This window comes from Apostichopus japonicus, chromosome 17, assembly GCF_037975245.1.
Source record: "Apostichopus japonicus isolate 1M-3 chromosome 17, ASM3797524v1, whole genome shotgun sequence".
Lineage (NCBI taxonomy): Eukaryota > Metazoa > Echinodermata > Holothuroidea > Aspidochirotida > Stichopodidae > Apostichopus > Apostichopus japonicus.
The window spans coordinates 9,982,903-10,005,594 of NC_092577.1; the positions used below are offsets into that span (position 1 = coordinate 9,982,903).

The 22,692-nt window shown below is 37.6% G+C and overlaps 1 protein-coding gene across 13 annotated transcripts in view; it reads right to left on the reverse strand.

The window, feature by feature from the left end:
* Nucleotides 1-22,692, reverse strand: part of LOC139985251 (arf-GAP with SH3 domain, ANK repeat and PH domain-containing protein 2-like) — a 136,304-nt gene that overhangs the window by 14,674 nt on the left and 98,938 nt on the right. For 3 of the 13 annotated variants that reach the window (XM_071999535.1, XM_071999531.1, XM_071999530.1), the window contains exons 14-20: nucleotides 20,982-21,183; nucleotides 19,922-20,136; nucleotides 18,583-18,793; nucleotides 17,777-17,839; nucleotides 14,447-14,515; nucleotides 7,163-7,327; nucleotides 1,164-1,257 (exon numbers count right to left, since the gene is read on the reverse strand). In XM_071999535.1, the coding sequence (XP_071855636.1) occupies nucleotides 1,164-1,257; nucleotides 7,163-7,327; nucleotides 14,447-14,515; nucleotides 17,777-17,839; nucleotides 18,583-18,793; nucleotides 19,922-20,136; nucleotides 20,982-21,183 (1,019 nt within the window). The remainder of the gene's footprint in view (nucleotides 1-1,163; nucleotides 1,258-7,162; nucleotides 7,328-14,446; nucleotides 14,516-17,776; nucleotides 17,840-18,582; nucleotides 18,794-19,921; nucleotides 20,137-20,981; nucleotides 21,184-22,692) is intronic. The other 10 variants (XM_071954498.1, XM_071954497.1, XM_071954501.1 and 7 more) reach the window with 7 other exon arrangements.

Here is a 22,692-nt window from a genome sequence, read left to right on the forward strand (position 1 = left end):
CATGTGATGGTGACTATTGCATAAGAAGCATCTTGAATCTTAGCGATATGCTCTACAGGGAAGTAAATAACGCTGCGTATGAAAAATGAAACAGGAATGTGGATAACCAACAGTGAGCTGTATCTATCCATGCTAACAAACATTAACAAAACAAACAAAAATGATTGATTTTTATAAATTATGATAATTTTGATTTATTTTTAATGTTTTTATTTTATTTTATTTCTTAAATATTTTTTTTCAATTATTATATATTTTACGATATAATTTATGATATTTCTAAACCTACACTGCACCTCACATAACTAACATCTGAGTGGCTGTTTCAACGACAAAAAAATTCCTCTTAAGGTTTTCTGAACTGCAAAGCTGGTCGGACAAAAACGTACATTGTTATTAGACATTTGAGGGTTTCATTCGTTGTACGATTAAAGTCTAAACTATCTCAGAACATTTGGAAAGACCTATGATATATTTGGCAGGCCTATAATCAAGATGTTAAACTAAGTAGAGGGTGGGGGGAGGGGAAGGGGTGGGTTGTATGTGAATTGGGGAAGGCCAGAGAGAGGTGGGCATGCAGCAGCTGCAAGAATATAATTTAAATTAGTGTAAGTGTTATCTACCAAAATGACTTGCATCTTTGAGCATGGGAGGGTGGGGGGTGGGGGAGGAGAGTGGGAGGGACACAAACAACAGGGTATCACAATCCCAACTCATCTCTGAAAGTTACCAAGCTTTATTTAAAACATGAGTTACATGTCATCATATGATCCCTTGGAATTAAAAGTTTCCATTTCAGATATCCCGAGTCCCAACAGGAATTTTGATCGGGAATCATTAGCGTAAGGCAGGAGAAGCAAGGAATTTGATTGACATCTTCAAATTTCAAATCAAGCCAGAAATTCCAGAACCTGCTTTGTTATTTATTGGCGAGGGGGGGGGGGGAGAGGAGTGGGGACTACACCTTTCTCACTGCAGAGCTTCCCTACCACTCCCCAACTGCCCCCTACCACCCCGCAACTCCCCCTTGCAAATAAGAAAGAAAAAATATGAAAGGAGCCAATATCATTTTTGAAGACTTGAAGACTTCCAATTTGATAAAACAAGAGAGAAGATAATACGTTAGACAAGTAGCCCTAAATTTCGAACAGAGCAAAACTTACGATAGCATCTGTTTCATGGCCTCCACCTGACTGCTGGACCTCGGTATGGGGGGAGGGGTCATCGGGGCAGCCACCGTCTTAGGGGTGCTCTTCACTGTGGAGTGATTTCAAAAGATTGCACATGTGATCACATAGTCAAACTAACAGTGGTTTAAATACTATCTATCTATTACATCTGTAACGCAGCAGTCACTCATTATAGAGGTTTTATTGTACCCATATTACTACACCTTCCACGTTTCTAACAGAGGGCCTGATTAATTCCAAGAGAAAAATTTGCATAATCCTGTGTTAATTACCTCGAATGTGTTTCATTGACAGTCCACTTACTTTTTCATTTTGGGTTTCGCCGTGCGTGAACAATTTACTATACGTTCTATGTATGATAATGCTATGAATATTCATTAAGTATGCGCATATCTTTAATAGTACAATTAATAACTACGACCTCATCGTAATGTTACGTTCACAGTTAACTCATAGCTCATATACAGGCACACATCAAGGGAGAGATGTTGGGGGTGCACACCCCCTCCCCACTTTTCAACTAAACACCAAAAATTAACAGTTGTAGTTTTGCTTTAACCCTGTGCGTAGACCTTATTATAGACATACTTTATAGCCTAAAGCTGCCGTAGAAAACACCATTTCAGGTCTAAAATTTAATTTATTAGTATATAATTATTTAATTTTTATTTATTTTAATTTGTTATATGACAAGACACCAACATTAGTTTTCCTGTCACCTTCCGTTTAATGTCCTACTTACATGGACTTCCCATCAAATTAATAGCAAACTAGAACAATTATGTACAGCAGCATCATTTGAATGAGCCAATCACAATATGTCTTACAGATGCATACTCAACCTTGTTATCACTAATTGGACAAAATGATCTCTGTATTAAGCTGACAGGCTCCCCCCGCCCCCACCCCACCCCCAACTTGGCAATATAAAATGAATAGTAAAAATTGATCAAACCTTGTAATAATTAAAATACATAAGATTGAAGATAAATTCCACCACCACATCTAAAGTTGCAGCTAAGTGGTATTTGGTGAAATGTTTTCAGTGCATTTAAGATGTGGCGTGAGTTTGTGCTAATATAGCGTAAAAGATGTACCCATCACCTGATGTTTATTCATAGCTCATACATATTCAATGAGTTTGATTTATGGCTCATACATATGCATAGTAGATCAGAATCGCAAACCACGGATCGGATGCCATGAAACAAATCACAATGTAAACGCATGTACTAAACTAAATCTGTACTGTATAAAAATAATGATCAGATTTATTACAATTTTAGTCATCTATCTTTTCAATGGGCCCTGATATGATCTGGATCACCATAGCGATATTGGTTTTCCAGTATCATGTAGTGATTCATATATCGTATGTACTGCTAAAGGGTTTTTATATGTATTATGCATATCAGCATATTTTGATCCAGAAAAGCATTTACATGAGGAAAACTCATAGAAATATTTCAAACTTATAAAGCGCAAGACAGATTTGTAAATAAAAACAAATTTATGTATAAAAGAGAAGAGAGAGAGATAAAAAACGGGGGGGGGGGGAGGGGGGAGAAGAAAGCTTTCCCTCAACACACACTAAATCAAGCACTGGCAAAAATTAACATGAATACCGAATCAACACGAAGATGCACAGACAATGCCAATCAATACAACACCAAGCAAAAATATGTTTTTTTTATTTCACTTTTTCAAAATGCACAAATAGGGCACAAATTTCGTAACGATAGCAGAGAGGTTGATACAAAACATTGCAGGAAGGGTAAGTGGTTCAGAAGGTGTTCAGGGGGGGGGGGGTTGGCAAGGGGGCTGACATGGGAAAGTTTATTAGAGGAACAACCAGAACATGCAGTGGAGGGGGGATGGGAAAGAGGGAGAGAGAGAGGTGTAGATAGGAGAAGTCGGAGAAATAGTAGTTCATGTTAAATCTTTTAAATGAAATGGTTTTTTTTTTTTACATCAGTAAATGTGGGATATTTATTACACATTTGGCATCCCACAGTTCCTCCATCATCTAAAATAGGTTCTCATTAAATTGTATTTTTTATTTTTTTGTTTTTGTTTTGTGTCCATTATTTGTATTTTTGCCTTTTATGCAAATTCTAATACTGAAGATTTATAAAACTTTCAGGATGTGTTCCTTTGGCTGGCAGAAGGACCATACACCGTAAAATGTACTAGTTGGATTAATATTAAAATAACTTGGCAGGTTTTGAGGTCCCATTTACCAATGACCACACTTTACAACGAGTAAAAAAAATGCAACATCAATAGAGAGTACGTATATGATCCGATTGAACATATCTGAGTATATTAACTTCAGTGAGCATAGTTTTGATCTGAAATTTTTTAAAAATTGGCCAAGAACTTATGACTTTTTAAGTTCACATCGAAAAAAGTTAAAACGATAAATCTTGATTGTTGATTCAATGTTCACGGAGGAGACGAACCTCTGACCTCAATACACCATTTGAAACCGGAAATTAGGGAAAAATAAACAGAGAGGATGGGGGGGGGGTGTCTTGAAACATCATGTCACGGACGTCTCCTTTTCATAATCGACTGTAAAATAGAAAATGACTTTATGAAATATGTTCTGTCAGTACTAGAAACTTTCAAATGCTTGAAAAACTTGTGTGAAATTTAATAAAATGAGTTAAATAATGGATATAAAATGTTTGGTATGTTGTTTGTATAAAATGTATTAGTAAAGAACACAGAATTAGGAGGTGGTATCACAGTTAGTAGGTAAACTAAACTGAAATGACACGACAGAATCTGAAATGACAGATGGGAAGATTGTAGTAGGGTTCATTAAGTTTGCCATCACAGCCTACAAAACCTAGACAAGATAACATTGCCGTCAAACCTGTACAAACAAACTGCTGACCTTTTTTTTTTATTACCACCAGTCCCACCTTCTGATGCCTCTCTCTCGTAAAACATTCAAATACTGAAGGGGTCCATGTTTTGCAAGTGAAAACCCTGTACGAAAGCCTGCCTATATATTTATCCTATATTTTTTAATGTAAAGCACTTTTCCCCACAAAATGTCTTCACACACCTTTCTTTAATACCTTCAACCCTATCATCGCCTTCCCCTCCCCCTATCTCTGTCCCCCACAACCAGAGGCAAGCATACATGTGTTTTTAATGCTTTATCCTCCTACATGCTTCAACACTACCCTGAAACCTCCCACCTGCCTTCCCCTGAAATCTATAACAAGTACACGCATTTTAATGCTATTACCTGACAGAGTTTAGAAGGTAAAAGAGACCTATGCACTGTTTCTGACTTGTTCCTATTAAACATTATAAGAGAGGAGGAGGGGGAGGAGGGGTGTGTGGGTAAAATTCCCTAATAGAAGTCATAACTGAATAAAAGCTGTAAGTCTGACCAAAATATCTTTAATTAAAGCAAACCTTTTCACCCTAAAATATGTTACTTCATGAAGTTTAGTAACATGAACAATGAAGTGATTGTTTAACATATTAAAACACAAAGAAGCGACAAAACTGGATAACAAAACTGGATAACTTTCACTTCTTAAGTCAAAGTTGAAAAACTTCTGCAAACATCTGGATGACACACTAACGAGCATAGCAAGGTGGGGGGACACCCTCTGAAGGTTTGTCTGAGGAGCATAAGGAGGTGAGGTCCACCCTCAGAAGGTTTGTCTGAGGAGCATAACGAGTTGAGGTACACCCTCAAAAGGTTTCTCTGAGGAGCATAACAAGGTGACGCACGCCCTCGGAAGGTTACGCGATAAAAGGGGAGAAAAATATGTTATCTTGAATACAACAAAAGTTTAACAAAATGCTTTGTTTAACAAGCAAGATCAAAAGCAGCCGACAAATGCCACAAGTCACAGACAGGTTAAAGCTCTGCACATCTCCAGAAGCATACAAAGTTTGAATTGATATCGGTGTCCTTAAAGGGATAAGTTGATTTGCTTCATAAAACATGCGGGAAATTGTCTGCCTCTTTAAGGGTCAACACCGAGTCCCCACAGCATATTTGTGTTTGGCTAAGATGTGAATTTTTTTTTTTAATTTTAGAGGTACATTTTTGTGATTGCATCTGGCAACAGCAGAATGAATGATGTCATCAGAGCAATTTTTGACTGAAAATGTTTTTTTTTTTCTTTTCTTTGTAACATTTAATTTAGCTCACTTATTCACAGATCAAAAGTAAAATAATTTCCTACAAAATCAAGTGCATTTTGATCACACTCTTAATCCAGAGAACCTTGACAGCTTTAATAACGAACATTCCAAATTTATTGAGTTTCGAGGAGAAATCAGCAAGATGATTATAACAGGAAAATAGAGATTTTGAAGTACATTTGCTTTTATGGCATCACAGGCCACCCACTGTGACCTACTCCAGGATTTAGCCTGTCAAAATAGGTTCCATTCGATCAACTATATCTCAAGTTTAGGGACAAGATGGGTATATTGATCATCTCCAATGAATGTCACATTTATTGCCACTGGAATACCCCTTTAATAATTTCTCCTCTTATTCTTGTATTTAATTTTACTCTCCCATGCTGTACTTTAAAGCAACATTTCAGGGTTTCATTCAGATTCGAGGATCATGCTACGAAAGCGTACACAAATTGATCTTTTTCAATAAAACTATACGTTGTATCTAGTAAGCTACTTTAAAGCAGAATTCAGGAGTGTATATTTACCTTTCAGAAGTCATGCTACAAGCAGCACACACAACATTGATCATATTGAGATGAAACTATATTTTGTTTTTATATCTTATAAGCTACTTTAAAGTAGCATTAGAGAGATCTATTTACCTTACAGGAATCATGCTATGAGGGATACACAACATTGACTTTCCTCATTAAAGAATATGTTAAGCTCCTTTAACGCTATTCACACGTTAAACCGTCAAACAACTTTGACATTAGAATCTGTAAGGCGTACACAAGATTGATTTCATTCAAATATGAATTACACAAAAGCAGAATAACGAGTTTTTCTTTCCACATATTTCAATCCCATTTATACTCCAACTATCCTATCTCAAATTAAATTTATGAGCAATAAGGTCCACTTTTACTTCAAATACTGAAGATAAAATGCCGCAAACAAGCAATTTTCCAATTTCACTTTTGTATGTCAATAAAAAATGTTTTTAACAATTTGATGGAAATTATATATTTGATAACATTCAAAATTTAAAAAAATATGATATTGAATTTTATTTGACTTTTGTAATGTTTTTTCCCTTCAAATTTCAAACAAATACTGAAGTAATAATGTGTCTGGGGTGACAAAGTTGTTAAACATGAAACAAAAATTTATTATTTAGATGCTAGAACTAAAGTTAATTTCATGAATATGTGTGAGTTTGACCCAAAACTTTTTGACAAATGATGGAAAATTAATGGCAAAACTCAAAACAGCTGCTTTAATTACACAAACGATTTGAAGGTCACAAACTTTATGAAAATTTGGAAATATTGGTGTGATTTAATTTACCAAAGTATTGCTGGCAAGCACTTGAGAAATTCACTTTTTAATAATAATAATAATAATGTACAAGTTTCTCTCAAAAGACATCACCAATGTTAGGATATTCTACAATCTCACAGAAACTGCAGTTAAGTTGTCATTTTTTGGTGAATATAAAAATGTAACCCTAAATTCTGCTTTAATATGACAGCTAGGAGACTATAACCCAATTTTATCAATTTGAGGACATCTAATGTTTAACGCCATTAAAACAAAATTCAGAGCAGAAGATTTCATAAGATGTTGTTTTCTGCCAGGAATATTTACTCCTTTTTATAAAAAATATTTAAAAAAAAATCACAAACCGAATAAATTAAATGTGTCTTAAATTTCTCGCCAATAAAGACCTTTCGAGTCGGTAAATCAAACTTTGTACGCTTCTCATACGACCAAAGGGGGGTAACAAGATGGCGACCCATGTTTACCTTTCTGACTCGCTGTGGAAATGGACTCCACCCTCTCTGGTGGAGGAGGGGGGTTGGTTATAACCAGGGTGGGGTCTGAAGAATTCCTCTTGTGGCCTGTTTCCATGGGGGACTGGGGAGTCTTTTTACCTTTGCTGGCATTTGCATTTTGGCTATTACCAACCGCTTCATAAAACAAAAGAAAAAAGGTTTTGGAAAATGAAAACGAAATGAGATTATACATTAGTGACAAATCATAACGAAATCAAACGAAAAATATGCGAGATAAACTGAACGAAAAATCAAAACGTGAAACCGTCGATAGAAATCAAATTGAATGAGATGGTACTGTGAAAAGAACGAAAAAAAAAAACAATCTCGTCAAAACATGAGCATGAATAAAAACAAAAGAAAAGAAATCAAAAATCAAAATCAAAAATATTGAAAAATTAGGTACCATTAGATGGCTGAAAATGTTGGGTATTAAATGTTGAATTGTCTTGAAAATTAAAAGAGAAAAAACAACTGCATTTAAAATTGACAAATCAAATGAGATGTGAAAATGGTGCATGGGAGAGGAAGAGAAAAGCAAATTTTCTCAAAGTTATTATCTTTTCAAGCTATTTATGGCGAACGTAAAAAATGGAATGAAATCTACTTTTCGTCATGTATGAGTGTAATGATGGAGAATCGCAAATTAGAGAAATTCAGTTCTAAAGTCTAAAACCTGCTTGCCTTGGACTTTTTCCTGACAAGAAAAAGCTTATTGTCCTCAGGATTAGTTGGGGATGTCCCATCAAACAGTTCCATATATTGTAATACTACGACTTAAACCAAACAATTCTTCGTCAACAACATTCCTATAAACTTATCTGTTTTTTCTTCTATCAGTAAACTGTTATTCACAGCAAAAAATATTGGTACCATCACTAACGAAGTTATGAATGACAGCAAACTACTGTCTCAAACATTGACAAATAACTTTTGAAAATAAAATTGTAAAAATTCAAGTGATTTATACCTTTCTTAAGGGTTTATATTTTACTGGTCTAATCAAATGGTTATGGAAGTTCTTGAACAATGACAGTTGCCTCTTTCAAACACTGTCAGCGAAACGTGACAATTGCAACTACCTTACATCTCAGAAACTGAAAAGTCAAATATAAGTTTACCTCAGACGCAAGTCTCTTAAACATTACTTCTTTGAATCTTCTGATTTTGAGGGTAAAAGGTTACGAAAATGGATGGAGGACCATAATGCCAACAAGCCCCCATCACCCCTCTCCCACCTCAATTGACCTTTCTAAAGAGATAAATGGATGGGAATGCACCATACCCCATATACCAGGAACCCTGACAAACGGCATGGTTCCCTTTTCAATAATTTTCTAACAATTACAACTCACGGTGTATGTGGTACCCTTTTTACACACATAACCTTGTTCTGACCCCTGGGCCCCTCTCCCCCTCCCCCATCATCATAACCTGACATGGTCTTACAACACCTCAGAAAATTTAATTCAGGACAGTTTCCCTAAATAAAATTTAAAAAATATATTCTGAGTATTTAACAATTTTCTATCGTTTCCCTTCAACAATTGGTTAAAAGGACACATTTCAAAATATGCTAATTAGTGCAAAACAGTGCAAAAGACAGGAAGAATATCTACTAGAGAGTACACAGCTGAAAGACACAGAGAGTTGTAAGTTAAAAGCAAAGGTTTAATCTAAAACCTACAAGTTTTGGAACCTTTCGTTTGTGTAGTTTTAAGGCTACTCCTTGACTTGTCAAAACTGTTTGGCTCAAGAGGCTGACAACATCTAACATATTAAACTATATCGTCTTGTAAGTTGCTTTTATCAGAAGAGACTTAAAACAAAAGATACCTAATTTTGATGACAAGAGATAAGGGCTACTTGCACACATTTTAGATATATCAAGATAGACTAGGCTTTCCCACTTTACGAAGGTAATACCACGTTTGATTTCAAAAATAAAACAAAAAATTTGGATGACAAAATGCTGGTTGGAGGACTTTTGTTTAAAAGTTGGAAGTTTTATAGTCTAGATGGTCGCAATGTACTGTCACAGTTTGGAATAGTCAAATTCCGTTTGGCCTACTTGTGAAATTTTTTATACTCCAAAGGGAATTTTAACATGGCCAGGCATACCTCATATGGCTCCTAACATGCCGAGATGATGACTTTTTGTAAGAAATATATTTAAAATTTGCCAAAATGCATTTGACATATTTCAAAGCAATATAAAACACCCGTCTAAATCCAACAAGTTTTGAAATGGCTTTTTCAAATGCTGAAGAGTCTCAAATTTGCATCCATCTTTTTTTCAGATTTGGCCCCAAATAAGGAAGCAGATGAGACACAAAAGTGTTGCTATAAATTGTAGCCAAACATGGCCTTAAATAACGGCTCACGTATCTCCATCCCTTGTTTTTCTTTCTTGTTGTGTCGCTTCTCAATTTCTCATCCTTTTTTTTATGTGTAAATATACATTTATCAAAGATCCCATTTTTATAGATGAAAAGCCTTGATTTAGCAGATACGGGAAATTACAGTTTCCATAGTTTCAACCAATTTTGGTTTTCACTTATTTTCTGCCTCTTTTTGTTAGTATCATTCACAAAGGATTGTTTCACTCACAACGGATCGTTGAAGTCCACAATAACTCCAGGTGCGACGAAAAGAGAGCTAGTTTGAGGGGGAAAAAAATTCTTCCTGGATAAAATTTGGACGATATTCAAGGATAAAAAATTTCAATTATGACAATTATCATAGGAGTGTTAGCTCAGTGGTTAATGCCGGTGCCTTTCAATCATAAGGTCCCCGGTTCGAGTCACTCCAAGATTAATGTATGTCGTCCAGTTACAGAGTTGTCAACAATTGACAATTCATAATCATGGACGTTAAATATGAATCTAAGAGACTGACTTTGGTCAGCTTGTGGCAATAATAAGCCAATGATGGCTTCTTTGCAAGTTCCTGCTTGCAGGAGGATCTAAAATACATACATACATTGATGTCCTTCTCCTGTTCTCAAACATACTATGCAACAGTCTTTAATTGAAAATGTTTGCAATAGTGAAAGTAAGAATAATGCATTGTGGGATAGGACGCTATGAATATTCATATGCTCTCATTTAAGAAATAATGAATATTTATATACCAAGGACATGCAACAAAGAAAATCTAAACATCTGCTAATTGGTTAATGCTGGCTCAAAGAACGTTCTGATCGGGAAGAGAACATTTGCTAGGTCTACATAAAGGGCAAGTGAAGGAGGGGAGGGATGGATAGTGGGGTGGGGTGAGGTGGGGTGGGTTGGGGTGCCAGAGACATCCAGGGTATAAACTACACACACAACCAGTTTGGTTATTTCTGTGTACATAGGTTTTTTCATTTGAATATCAAGGATGGTCAAGTCCTTGAATACTTAATTAGTCACAGTTTTTGGATAGAATATTGACATTCAAATCAAATTTCAAACATTCCACAATGAGACAAACACTGGCTGTGCTGCACTTATAATTCCATCTGGACTGATTCTAATCCAATATGTAATATATTATTATTTATCACACAGATGCATCAGCCAATGAAGGCTACTTTAAGGTAAGACAAGGACCTGTACAGAAAGGAGGGGTGGGACTGGGTGGGAGGGGAATGGAATAAAACATACCTAAATGCCTGTTGTGATATTCCTAATTTACAACCACTCAGTAAACTTATCTACAGGGAGCATGGTGACCCATACCAGTCCAGAATTAGAGTATCGGTATTCCATACCGGTCTAGAATTAGAGTATCGGTATCCCATACCAGTCTAGAATTAGAGTATCTGTATCCCATACCAGTCTAGAATTAGAGTATCTGTATCCCATACCAGTCTAGAATTAGAGTATCTGTATCCCATACCAGTCTAGAAGTAGAGTATCGGTATCCCATACCGGTCTAGAATTACAGTATCGGTATCCCATACCAGTCTAGAATTAGAGTATCTGTATCCCATACCAGTCTAGAATTACAGTATCGGTATCCCATACCAGTCCAGAATGGAACATTTGAATAACAGAACTTTCCACCGAGGGGGGGGGGGTGTTGGGGGTGGGCATTGTAATCACTTACCTGTCTGCAAAGGGACTTTGTTATCTCATTCCTGTTCAGAATGGATCATTAACATCACTACACCCTGTATATGGACCATCAATGACAAAACAAGCACTACCACCGTCACCACATACTCGATATTACTATTATAGCTACATACAGGAGAGTGCCCAGGCAGTTTACAATGCAATCAACACATGCTAATACTGGAAGAAAAAAACAGAAGATAACCAACCTGTGAGGGGCATTACCACACAAACCAGTGCCTTCAAATCATGCCCCCTAGATGGCAGAACCCACATACAATTGCAGGTCACTACAATTGCATGTGTAACTGTATTGCCTACCAAACATGGTAGAAACCCTCCCCTCGCAAGCAGTTTACAAAGTAATTTCAGACTTTGTCAATAATGCACCGAAGACATGAACCGGCCAAGGGGCATCAAATACCATAAATAGATGCCTGTTCTAAAAACAGCTAGTGCCCCTATAAGGCACATCTACTGACTATTGTAACTAATACCGCAGGCCCTTCTAACACTACAGCAATACAACACACTGCGGGCCCACCTAATACTACAGCAATACAACACACCGCGGGCAGACAGTCAGTCTTCAGATTAAACTGTGGCGAAAAATTATTATAAAATCTTTCTTTAAATAAAAAAGCGATTGAACCGGTAATCTCAAGAGGCAGACACAATTAGAGGTTACCCATTCTAGAACTGAAAAAGAGCGTTGTATGCAATTATTTAAACATATATTGAAATTAATATGTAAATATTGTCTTCCCATATATTTGCATGCAATGATCCACTAAATGATCCTCATATATGCAGGAGTTACATTTTTTCCCTCGATTCATTCGTCCTAAGGCTAGAAATTATTAGAAGTCTTTTACAACATTTTCCTCTCAACTACTCAGATACTCTTACCTTCCAGCTTTTGGATAAATTTAAAAACAAAATTCTTCCGATCATCATTTTGATATCCAGTACAATTTTAGAAATGCTTCACTTCATCCACACAAGGTTCATTTGGGGGTTTTGACTAAGAAAACAGAAGGGCCATTTTAAGGAACAACTACAAATAGAGGTAAAACAAAGGCCCTACATTCATAAATGGGTAGCGAATCGGTTCCTCATTTAATAAGGCACCGTGTCAAAATGGAAAACTGCAGCAGCTGCCAAATACTGCTCAGCTAGGATTGAATCAATATCGAAGGGGAATATCTCTGCATAGACCAGCCTTGTCTATTCATTACCTGTGGAACTGTGGAGGACAGTAGATTACATCCTACCCAGCCAGGCTGCATGAAGCTGCAGCCTCTTCAGCATCCTATGTTTGACACAGCTCCTAAGAAAGGTTCCTATGTCCTATGCAGCCAGGCTGCAGGAAGCTGCAGCCCCCTCAGCATCCTATGTTTGACACAGTTCCTAAGAAAGGTTCCTATGTCCTATGCAGCCAGGCTGCATGAAGCTACAGCCCTTCACCATCCTATATTTGACACAGTTCCTAAGAAAGGTTCCTATGTCCTATGCAGCCAGGCTGCATGAATCTGTAGCCCTCAGCATCCTATGTTTGACACAGTTGCTTAGAAAGGTTCCTATGTCCTATGCAGTCAGGCTGCGGGAAGCTGCAGCCCACTCAGCATCCTATGTTTGACACAGTTCCTAAGAAAGGTTCCTATGTCCATGCAGCCAGGCTGCATGAAGTTGCAGCCCCCTCAGCATCCTATGTTTGACACAGTTCCTAAGAAAGGTTCCTATGTCTTATGCAGCTAGGCTGCATGAAGCTGCAGCTTCCTCAGCATCCTCCTGTTAACATGGTAACCTAATACAAATAACATATCTACTCCATTCTATGCCGAGCTTCACGTGGGGACTAGAGTAAACTGAATCTCTTAAGCAGTGCTGCAGTGGGTTATAACTGGAGTCACTTGAATTTCAAATGTCAAGTAACACGTTAGAAATTTGCTAGTTAATTTGTTGTTGTTGTTGTACCGACAGTGACACAAGTGAGTCGATGACTTGACATGGGTTCACTGGTAGTGACTCCACTCGACCTCAGACCTTACAATTCTTCTCTTTAGTCACATACGGCAAAAGACTTGGGACAGATAGAGGGTTGGGGGGGGAGGACTGAATTCTATTGCAAAGGGGACATCTGACTGCGAATGGTATGAATTATAGGCACAAACATTATCTTCACATTGTCCTCAGCGAAACGTAACTTATTTCAAACTACAGAACTGAACTATCTGCCCTGTATTATTATTGACACTATGGCAACCTCAGATTTTTGGCTATTTTCTTGATTCCTTCCGGCTAAAATGGGGAGATGGACCCTCTCCCCCCCCCCCCAAAAAAAATCTCCAAAAACAACAACAAATTTTCTTTTTGTCATGCAATAAAACCAGAGTGGATGTGGTATAGGAAAAGAAAAAAAAATTTAGAAATGGGATGAATTTAACTGAAATGATGTTTTTAAACTTTTTTAGAAATGATTTCAAGAAAAAATAAAGGATGTTCCCTCTGAAAGAAGAATTGAAAGCAGAAATGATGGATTTTTGTTCCCATTTTATTTTTGGGGGGTCTGTGTTCGCATGACTGAAAAAATTGGAAATAGCAAAATTTATGATCAGTGGTAGCACTACACCAGAGACACATGGAGATGTGTGTTGTCCTTCAAATTTTTTATTATTATTATTTTTTGGCATTCCCCCTAAATTTTCATTCTTTTCTCTGTCATTCCCTTCATCTGCCATACCCAGCACCTTATGAAGTTTCATATTCCCGTCACCATAGCAACAGTAAATCGATTTTTAGGTCCATTTGACATAGTTTAAGCCAATACCCATAATATTTCCCATACCATCTCCCCCCCCCTTAGCTTCCATCTACATTAGGAAAAAGACAATTTGATTCAGTCCCCCCACCCCCCACCCTAGCCCACCCTACCACACCCCCTCCCCTCCTCACAGATTGCTACCACCGAAAGCAGATTCAGCTCATGGACCTCCTCCAATGAATGTTTGATTCCCAGTAGTCGGAGAGGCGAGGAGGGTTCTAACTACCTTTGTCCCCGTCGTTACAGACATGCAGATCGTTATTGAAGGTGGTAATCATGCACCATGCTGCCCCCGCAAAATGGCGGTGACGACGACGATGACCTACATACCGGCTTTTGATTGGACGGAACAAGTGGCATCGAATGTTTTGTATCGCACGAGTGGCGGACGTTGGCGTGCTTTAAATATAACAGCCAGGCAAGGCAGAGGAGTAATGGAAAATATAGGGTTAAACCTTCATGTTATTAGTGATATTATCAGTGACAAAGCTATCGTTTTCAAACCGGTGCTTTCTTTTTTTTACCATTTTTTAAAAACCATTTTTCATGTGATAACATCGACCCCAAATCTTTTCAAGAATTTTGGTCAAGGGTTTCCAGACTTAATTCATTAAAAGTAGAAAACAAATGTATATGTACCAGTTACTTCCTACATAAAAAAAATTCTTCTCTCAGAAATAAGAGTTGCTTCACCAAGCAATTAATTCCTTGCTTACTTGTTTCATTTTTCCATCTTTTTTTTTTTTGGCAAGCTTTGAGTAAGGTGAAAAATGTAACATTGTTCACTCCTTTTCTAATAGTAGAAAGAAGAACACATATTTTTTTCATCTGGGAGGCTGGCCTACATTTTTTTTCGCCGCTTCATAAATTACTTCATTATTTACCAAGTTTCCAAACCATTACCTTCAATTGTTTAGATTCTATACAAGAGAAAGAAATCCACCCCCCCCCCTGCATTATACGAACCCTTTCATTATCCATGCTAAAGGACTATTTCTTAATTTCACCAAATATTTTCTATAAATAAGCGATCTTACTCTTTCTCGGTCACGTTTCCGTTGATCTGATTGTTCTCACCCAACTCATCCCCTCCATCACCCCCCCTCCCCCCTTGTGTGCCCAACACCATACCTCACACCAGTTCATGCAGTAAATCCTCCAAATTTAAAGTAAACAGGAGAGCGCACACAAATATTCTAAACCCAACATGCTTATTAAAAACACTGCGCACAAACTACTTCCACCGCTACAAAACTCGGGACAAATGTTAAAAGATCTTACCCTAGATAGAACCTCTTTAATGAAAGTTCACTTAATACGAAGATCAAACCGTGCACTTCCATCAACATTTTATAATGTGGAGGTAAGTTACTTTTGTTCACGACTGACTGTTTTGTAAACACTTAGACAATTACCCTGAAGCCTTTCAAGCAGTGAAATTTTCCAATAGTATAGTATAGTTCAAAGAGGGGGGAAAAAAATTGGACTTAAACAATTCATCCATTTTGTTTCAAACAAATGATTCTTTTTAGCATGATGGTTGTGTTTTTTTTCCTGATTCAGGTGATATTCGAGGTGAAGCGTTGAACACCATGCAGTGGAAAAGAGTGACGGCTCGACACCTACCTAATTGTAACTTTTTGTGGAAGATACTTTGTTGTTGGCAAGCTTAATGAAAAGAAGCATTTGAGACCTTAGCAAGAACTTGAGAGAAGCATATTGCATGTGGAATATCGGAATATGCTGTCTGAAATTATCTCTACGTGAAATGTGAAATTACAAAAAGGACGTGAAATAGTTTTCTGCAAGTTTAAAACATTTTGGAACCGAAATGTCGACTGCTATATAACTTCCTATTTGTGCTAAATATTACTTGTTCACCTAAATATCACCTAAATTTTTTTGCCGCAAAATATCACTTGTTCAAATACGATAAAAACGTTAATCTGTTTGATCCAAAAGACATCTTTACCAAGAATTCAACTAGCTAATTGAGAGGTTTTACCTAACTGATTTCTCTCCAATTATTGAATATGTTTCTATGAAATCTGAGAGAAAATAAACTGAAAATTGTCTATAGCTAGAGTTCTCCAGAGGTGACTTGAAGACTAGAAATTTGAATTCAGCCTTGGACAAGACAAACTTTGCTCACAATTTTGAGCTAATCTGGTTTGTGGGCCCTTAATGAGGCCTTAGGATTTCTGCCCCACCCCCCCCTTCCCTTCCGCACCAGCCTAACCTGCACACTTCTCAGTCTAGGTGTACTTAGATTTAGGTTCTATAGTCCTTTCCTTTTGACCAATGTTTCTTTCTGACCTTTGCAGAAATAAATTGACCCCTGGATATAGGACAAAAATGGTTCTAAGCTTGCAATAAATATCAAAAACAATCATCTTCTCAAATTTCCACTGGCATCATAAACAAAATATCTCTCCTGTAGGTTCTTATATGTATAGTATGTCATGGTGAAGATATAAACATACTGTGTTAGGTTAGTCAGCCTAACCCCTGTGCAAACTATCACTCAGAAGGGACTACCCAGTGAAATAGGCAAAAAGAAGGATTACTCGTTTAGTGACAATCTTCAGTTTTGTTACAAAAATATATCCACTGAAGATAAAAATATTGAGAAATCTATGAAATTGCTGGAAAATGTCCTCCAAAATATGATTTTTCTCCTGCACCCCCCTTTTTTTGTGGTCATTTAAAGAAATCCATTCCTTTTTTCTCAAATCACCTGATAGTCCCTTTCAAAAGCTGCATATTGAGTTTTAGATTTGAGTAAATTCAACCACAACAATGCTGAACTACAGAGGCCCCAAAACAGTGTTGAATCAATCAAGCATCAACCAAAATTGGAGCTTCAAGTTTATGTTTGCTAAAGAAATCGATTAGCAAGGATTTTATAAATGGCCTCTACATCCTCCATTACGTAGTGTTTCTTATCCTTTCCATTCACATGCCAGCAATTTCTGCAAAGCAAACTTTTGAAAAACTATCACTCGCAAAAGGACTCTTGTCGAAGTTAACTACATCTCATTTCTGACACATTACGTTTCTTTTCCGCTGACATACAGGGATGTGCTCAGGAATATTTGAGTGCCGGGCAGATTGTGCGGTAGTGTGATCCACACCCTGGGAGAGGGATCTCATGGGTGGGTTACCCCATCACTCCCCACTGGACAAATTTTGCACATGAAGTATACTTAGGTGGTGCTATTATTCCTATTCTGTGCCATGTATTCTCCCAGATTTTGTTTATAGTAAAATTTGTTAAATTATCATCAAAAAAGAGCTGAGTGGAAATGTTTAAAATACTGTTTGTGCTGGATTGGCGGCATTTCGAACTGCTGGGCACAGCCACCCGGTGCCGCCCAGTGTGAGCACATCCCTGGACATATCTGTCCTTTAGAGAAAAGCCTCAACTTTGGTACCGTTCCAGGTTTTGTCTTTAGGTGGGGGAGGGGAAAGGAGGGGGTGGAGACGAGTTCGTGTTAGAACTCCTCCAAAACTCAATATGCAGTGTTTGTTGATGAGTGCTATATATATATACATTGATACATTGATGCCATATGCTTCGGTCAGTGCAGTCAAATATTTCTATTAATTGCAGCGGGTTTTGGTTGGATGTTCAAAAGCGTTTTCCTACATCCTCTATACCTGGTAATAACTCAAGACTGGTTGTTCTCATAAGGGTGAAGAACTTGGATGACACTGTCTTCACTGGAAAGAAAATTTGTCAGTTTCACTTTTTGATGGATCGTTCAAGTTTTATGCAAAGTACATTTTTTTCTTTCTTCTCTTGCTCTCTCATAAAAAATATTTTTTTCTAATTTCACACAAAATTGAACTTTGATCCAGCTTGAATCTTTATAAGTGCATTAATATCACCAAACTTTATGAGCAAATGTTAGTAGGATTAACAGCTGATGTGGTTTGGCATTAGAGACAAAGTGCTCCACCAAAGTCACCCCTCCCCTACCCCATTGCAGAGGGGCTGCCTCTGCCCCCGTACCCATTCCATTCCCTCTACTCCAAACCAATCGACCTCATTTTAATATGCTCCTTATTAAGTGAGAAACGCAAGAAAAAAAAAAATTATAGAAAAACAAATGTAAAATTATAAATCAGTTTTTCAAAGGGTAAAAGTAACTGATTGGCAAACAAAAAATTAAATCTCTTTTTGTTTTTTACTATTCATAAAACTTACCTGTCATCCCACTATAACTGCACTATCCCTTCCAAATTAATTAACAAAAAAAGTTCTATTACTATCAATACTAGGTGAACATTCAAGGTGTTTTCTCCCCATCTGATGAGCTTATTGAAAAATGAAGAAAAGATAGGAATAGTTCTCAGGGAACACTTAAACATAAAACTCTCATGAAAATAGTCTTTTGAATCTTTTCTTATATGCTTGCTATAATTTTTCTTTCTTTTAATAATCTTAGCATGCCTTGATTTACCTCTCCTCGGGGGTACGGGTGGCGGCGGCATGCCCGGTTTCTCCACCACGATGCTGTCCGTGGACGACCTGCTTCGACTGTGACCTGAAAAGCTGTCCGAGGACAGGCGCTCCCTGCCGGAGGACGGGTAGTGGACCCCCGAACTGGATGTGGGTGAACTGGAAAGATTCTGAGAGCTGCGATTACTGACCGGCCTCTTGTGAGCGTTGGACTGTGGGGATAGTCAAAAAGTATGGAGACCTTTGATTACATTTCATTAAATTACACAATGTTTTATAAGTACCAGATTTTCACCACATAAAGGACTCCAAAAAGTTCTCCTCAAAAACCTGAAAAAGTGATCCATCAGTTGCTTGGTTTTCCCGTGATATGAACAAATTTATAACTGATTTTCAAACAAAAAAAAATATGTATAGCTCATACAAAATGTCAATTGAGAGGCGGCTAGAATGTTGTATGAACCGCTCACGACAGGCTCAACAAATAACCAGATTGACAAACAAACGACACGCGCCATCTACTAATCAAACGATCGACAACGAATGCAAAACAACACTAAGAGAGAGAGATGCAAAGGAACGGACACCTTATGAGGTTTACACAAACAAACATTTGGATTATAATAAATGTATGCTGTACACCTATATATGAATTGAACTGTCATTCCTCCTATCCCCCTCCCCACAAATCCCCTCCATCCCACTCTGTCTCTCCTACAACTTTTATTTCTGGATTGAGGTCGACAACCTTTTAACTAACACAGGCACCGTGTCAAGAAGATAGCTGCAGCAGCTGCAAGCTCCTGCACAGCTAGGCTGCATCAATAGCCAACAACAGGGATTTTATCTGCAGACATGCAGCATTGTTTTGTGTGAGACTGTGGAGCACTATTGATTATGTCCTACGCAGCCTGGCTGCATGAAGGTGCAGCCCCCTCAGCATCCTATATTTGACATAGTTCCTAAAAAATGTTACGTCCTATGCAGCCAGGCTACATGAAGCTGCAGCTCCATAATCATCCTCCTATTGACAGGGTCACTTAAGCTACTTAGCATCCTTCTCAATCTGAAACATCCCTGCTGAGTTTTCTCTTTGTGATTTGTACACCTACGATGAATTCCAACACCTCCTCTCACCTCCTCTCCCCATCCCTCCCTCCTCTCCCCTTCCTCTCCTCCTCCCCCACCCCACTCCACTTTTCTTTCTGAATTAAGGTCGACATCATCTCCTAAACTACGTTCCTCTTTTCAAGTTCAAAGACCCACTCCCCTCTTTTTTCTAGCTTAAAGTCGACATCATCTCCTAAAATACTTTTAAAGCTACTTAGCCTCCATCTAACCAGAAACGTCCTTGCTGGTTTCTCTCTCTCTTCAAGGTCGTCGTCGCTGAAGTCTAGTTTGTCGTCGTTGACGTCCTGGCTGACCCGCCACGCGTAATCGATGTGTTCGCAGACGGCTAGTTTCTTTTCTCCAGCTGCCTGTTGTAGTAGCTCTTGGCAGGCGTGATATCCTTTCCTTATCGCGATTGCTAGGGCAGTCTCCCCATCATTGTTTTCTGTTTAAAGGACACAATATTCGGTTAAATAATTATTCGGTAATAATATAAGATTATAAGCAATATCCACCCTTTCCTTGTGTTTCTTCACCAGCATGTTTTAACCCTAAATCAATGAAGCATTTCATGAATCATGTTAAATTATTTTACATCACAAATTTAACCTAATGTTAAGGCCATTCTAAAATCAATGTCATGGACAGTTGATTGCATTCATTTCTATACCCAACCCTTGTGCAATGCCTTTGTGACTTTTGATTATTGTAAATGCTTTATTGCACAGGCTTCTAACTTGTCTTATTAATAGATTACAATGGGTTTAAAGTGGTGCTGCATATGTACTGGTTACTATTAATCCTAAATATATTGTCATATTTCCCCAGTTTTAATGAATTTTAACAGGTTACCTGTTGCTTATAGAATATATCTTAATTTAATTCTCCTCGTTATTAAGGCCCTCCACAACATGGCCCCTGATTACCTATGCATTGCTTGTTACGTGGGAGGAAATAAACCACAAACATGGCTCCAATTCTGGTAAGGTTCTTGTAGTCCCTCCTTTTCGGACCACATTTGGTGAGAGAGCTCTTGCTGGTCCGTCCCCCCCACCCCCCCCCACCTGTGAAATTATCTTCCTACTGATCTCAAAATGTGCTCCTCGATTCGTATTTTTAAATGTAAACTGTAAACTTTTTATGCAGTTTTATTCACTTTGATTCTCTTTATCCTTCTTTTATTGTACAGCACAACAGAATTTTTTTTTATAGTTGTGGCGCTTAATTAATTTTATTATTACAAATATTAATATGATTATGTAACGCTGCTATATGTAATAATAAACTTACCTGTGTTAACATCCGCCTTCCCTCGTAGAAGTAACTTGATTCCTTCTGTCTTGTTATGTAACGCTGCTATATGTAATGGTGTGTTACCATCTTCTCTCTGCGGGCTGACACTGTTTGTATTTTGCACCATAAAATCTAAAATGTGGAGGTTGTTCTCATCTAGTTTTTCTAACGACATATGCAAGGCCGAAGCACCGTTACCCTGGCAACGAATAAGAGAAAAACATTCTGTGTGAAAGGAGCAACCTATTGTACATACATGATGATATAGAGGAATAAAAGACAAACACCTGTATCAAAACATATATCAGTTGTGTGGAAACAGGTTCAAGTGGCAGGCAGTAAGTATTTACAAATATAATTGAAGAGAGTTAATAATTGTGTGCATTTTCAGCAATTTGTGACAAAACATGAAACTACCAAGTTCTGCTGTATGTAATTCATAAGTTTCATCGGGTCAATCAAGAAATAAAACCTGGTCGACTGGAAAACTTTCTGCAAAATGTGAAACAGCTAACTTCTTAATGACATTAAAGTACAGAAATCATTAAAATTGCAAATTACTTAAGAAATGAATTAAATTCAATCATTTATCGGGCAAAATGTTAGACCGCCAAATTATAACAAGTATCAGTCTCAAACCTTTTTCCGAAATTCTCTGAAATTCCTTGAATATTCTTACAGCCATTCAACAATTTTCTGTCGACTGTTCATTGAATTTAAGCTAAAATTTTGACCATTCTGGTTGGCATGGTAACATTTCCACACATTTCTAATGAAATATATGTCGATCTAATGCCTGTTTAAAGTCTCAATACCTGTTAGCTGATGAATTTCTGAAAACAAACTTCTGAAGTAGATTCAATGTTTCTTATTCTAAATGCACTCTGATCAGGTGAGTTAAATGGAGAAAAGCTGTTGCAATTGAAAGAAAGATATGTAATTTCTGTTGCCCTTATGGCGTGAACGATTTACTGTAAATTCAATGCGTCCGCCCATGTCAGCATGTTCATTACACAAATGTAAACACAATAGTCAACACATGCACCCAGATCAAGATTTTAACACAGTCCATTACTTGTATCTTTCACTTTTTACAATTCTACAGAGGAAATGTCTAAAATCACCTGTTTTACTCATTGCAATGGAAGGAAATGAAAAAAATTCGCAAGCTTCATCGGTAAGATCGAGAGAAAGATACTATTCAAGAGAAGGGACCTAAGACAGGCTAGCCACGAAAGTGAAAGTAGTCCTAGGCCTAACGGTTGTAAACAAAACCCAAAGATCTGATTGGCCCATGATCTGTTGGGCGGGGCTTGCAAATTTTGACTGAAGTTTGTAGACTCTACAGATTAAAATATCTGTCGAATTTTATTCTGCTCAAAATTGTTTAACTTCAGATAACTCAATAAAAATAATGAATATCCATATGAAAATTGCATAGAACACTTAGCTGTTAGTGTGGTTAGCTGGAAACAGTCAATGCTTAAATTTGGCAAACAAATACTGAGACTTTAACATGAAGATTTAAGACGGCTCCCGGCAGGCCCGTAGCCAGGAATTTGCCAAGGGACGGGGGAACCTGTAGGCAAACTAACAGAGCCAAATATATGTGGCTCTACAAACTATCTAAGCCCAGTGCCACCATGAGTTGGTGCCAAGTGTACAAGAAAATTTTGGCTGAAAATGACTCCCAGATCGCTGGAAATGG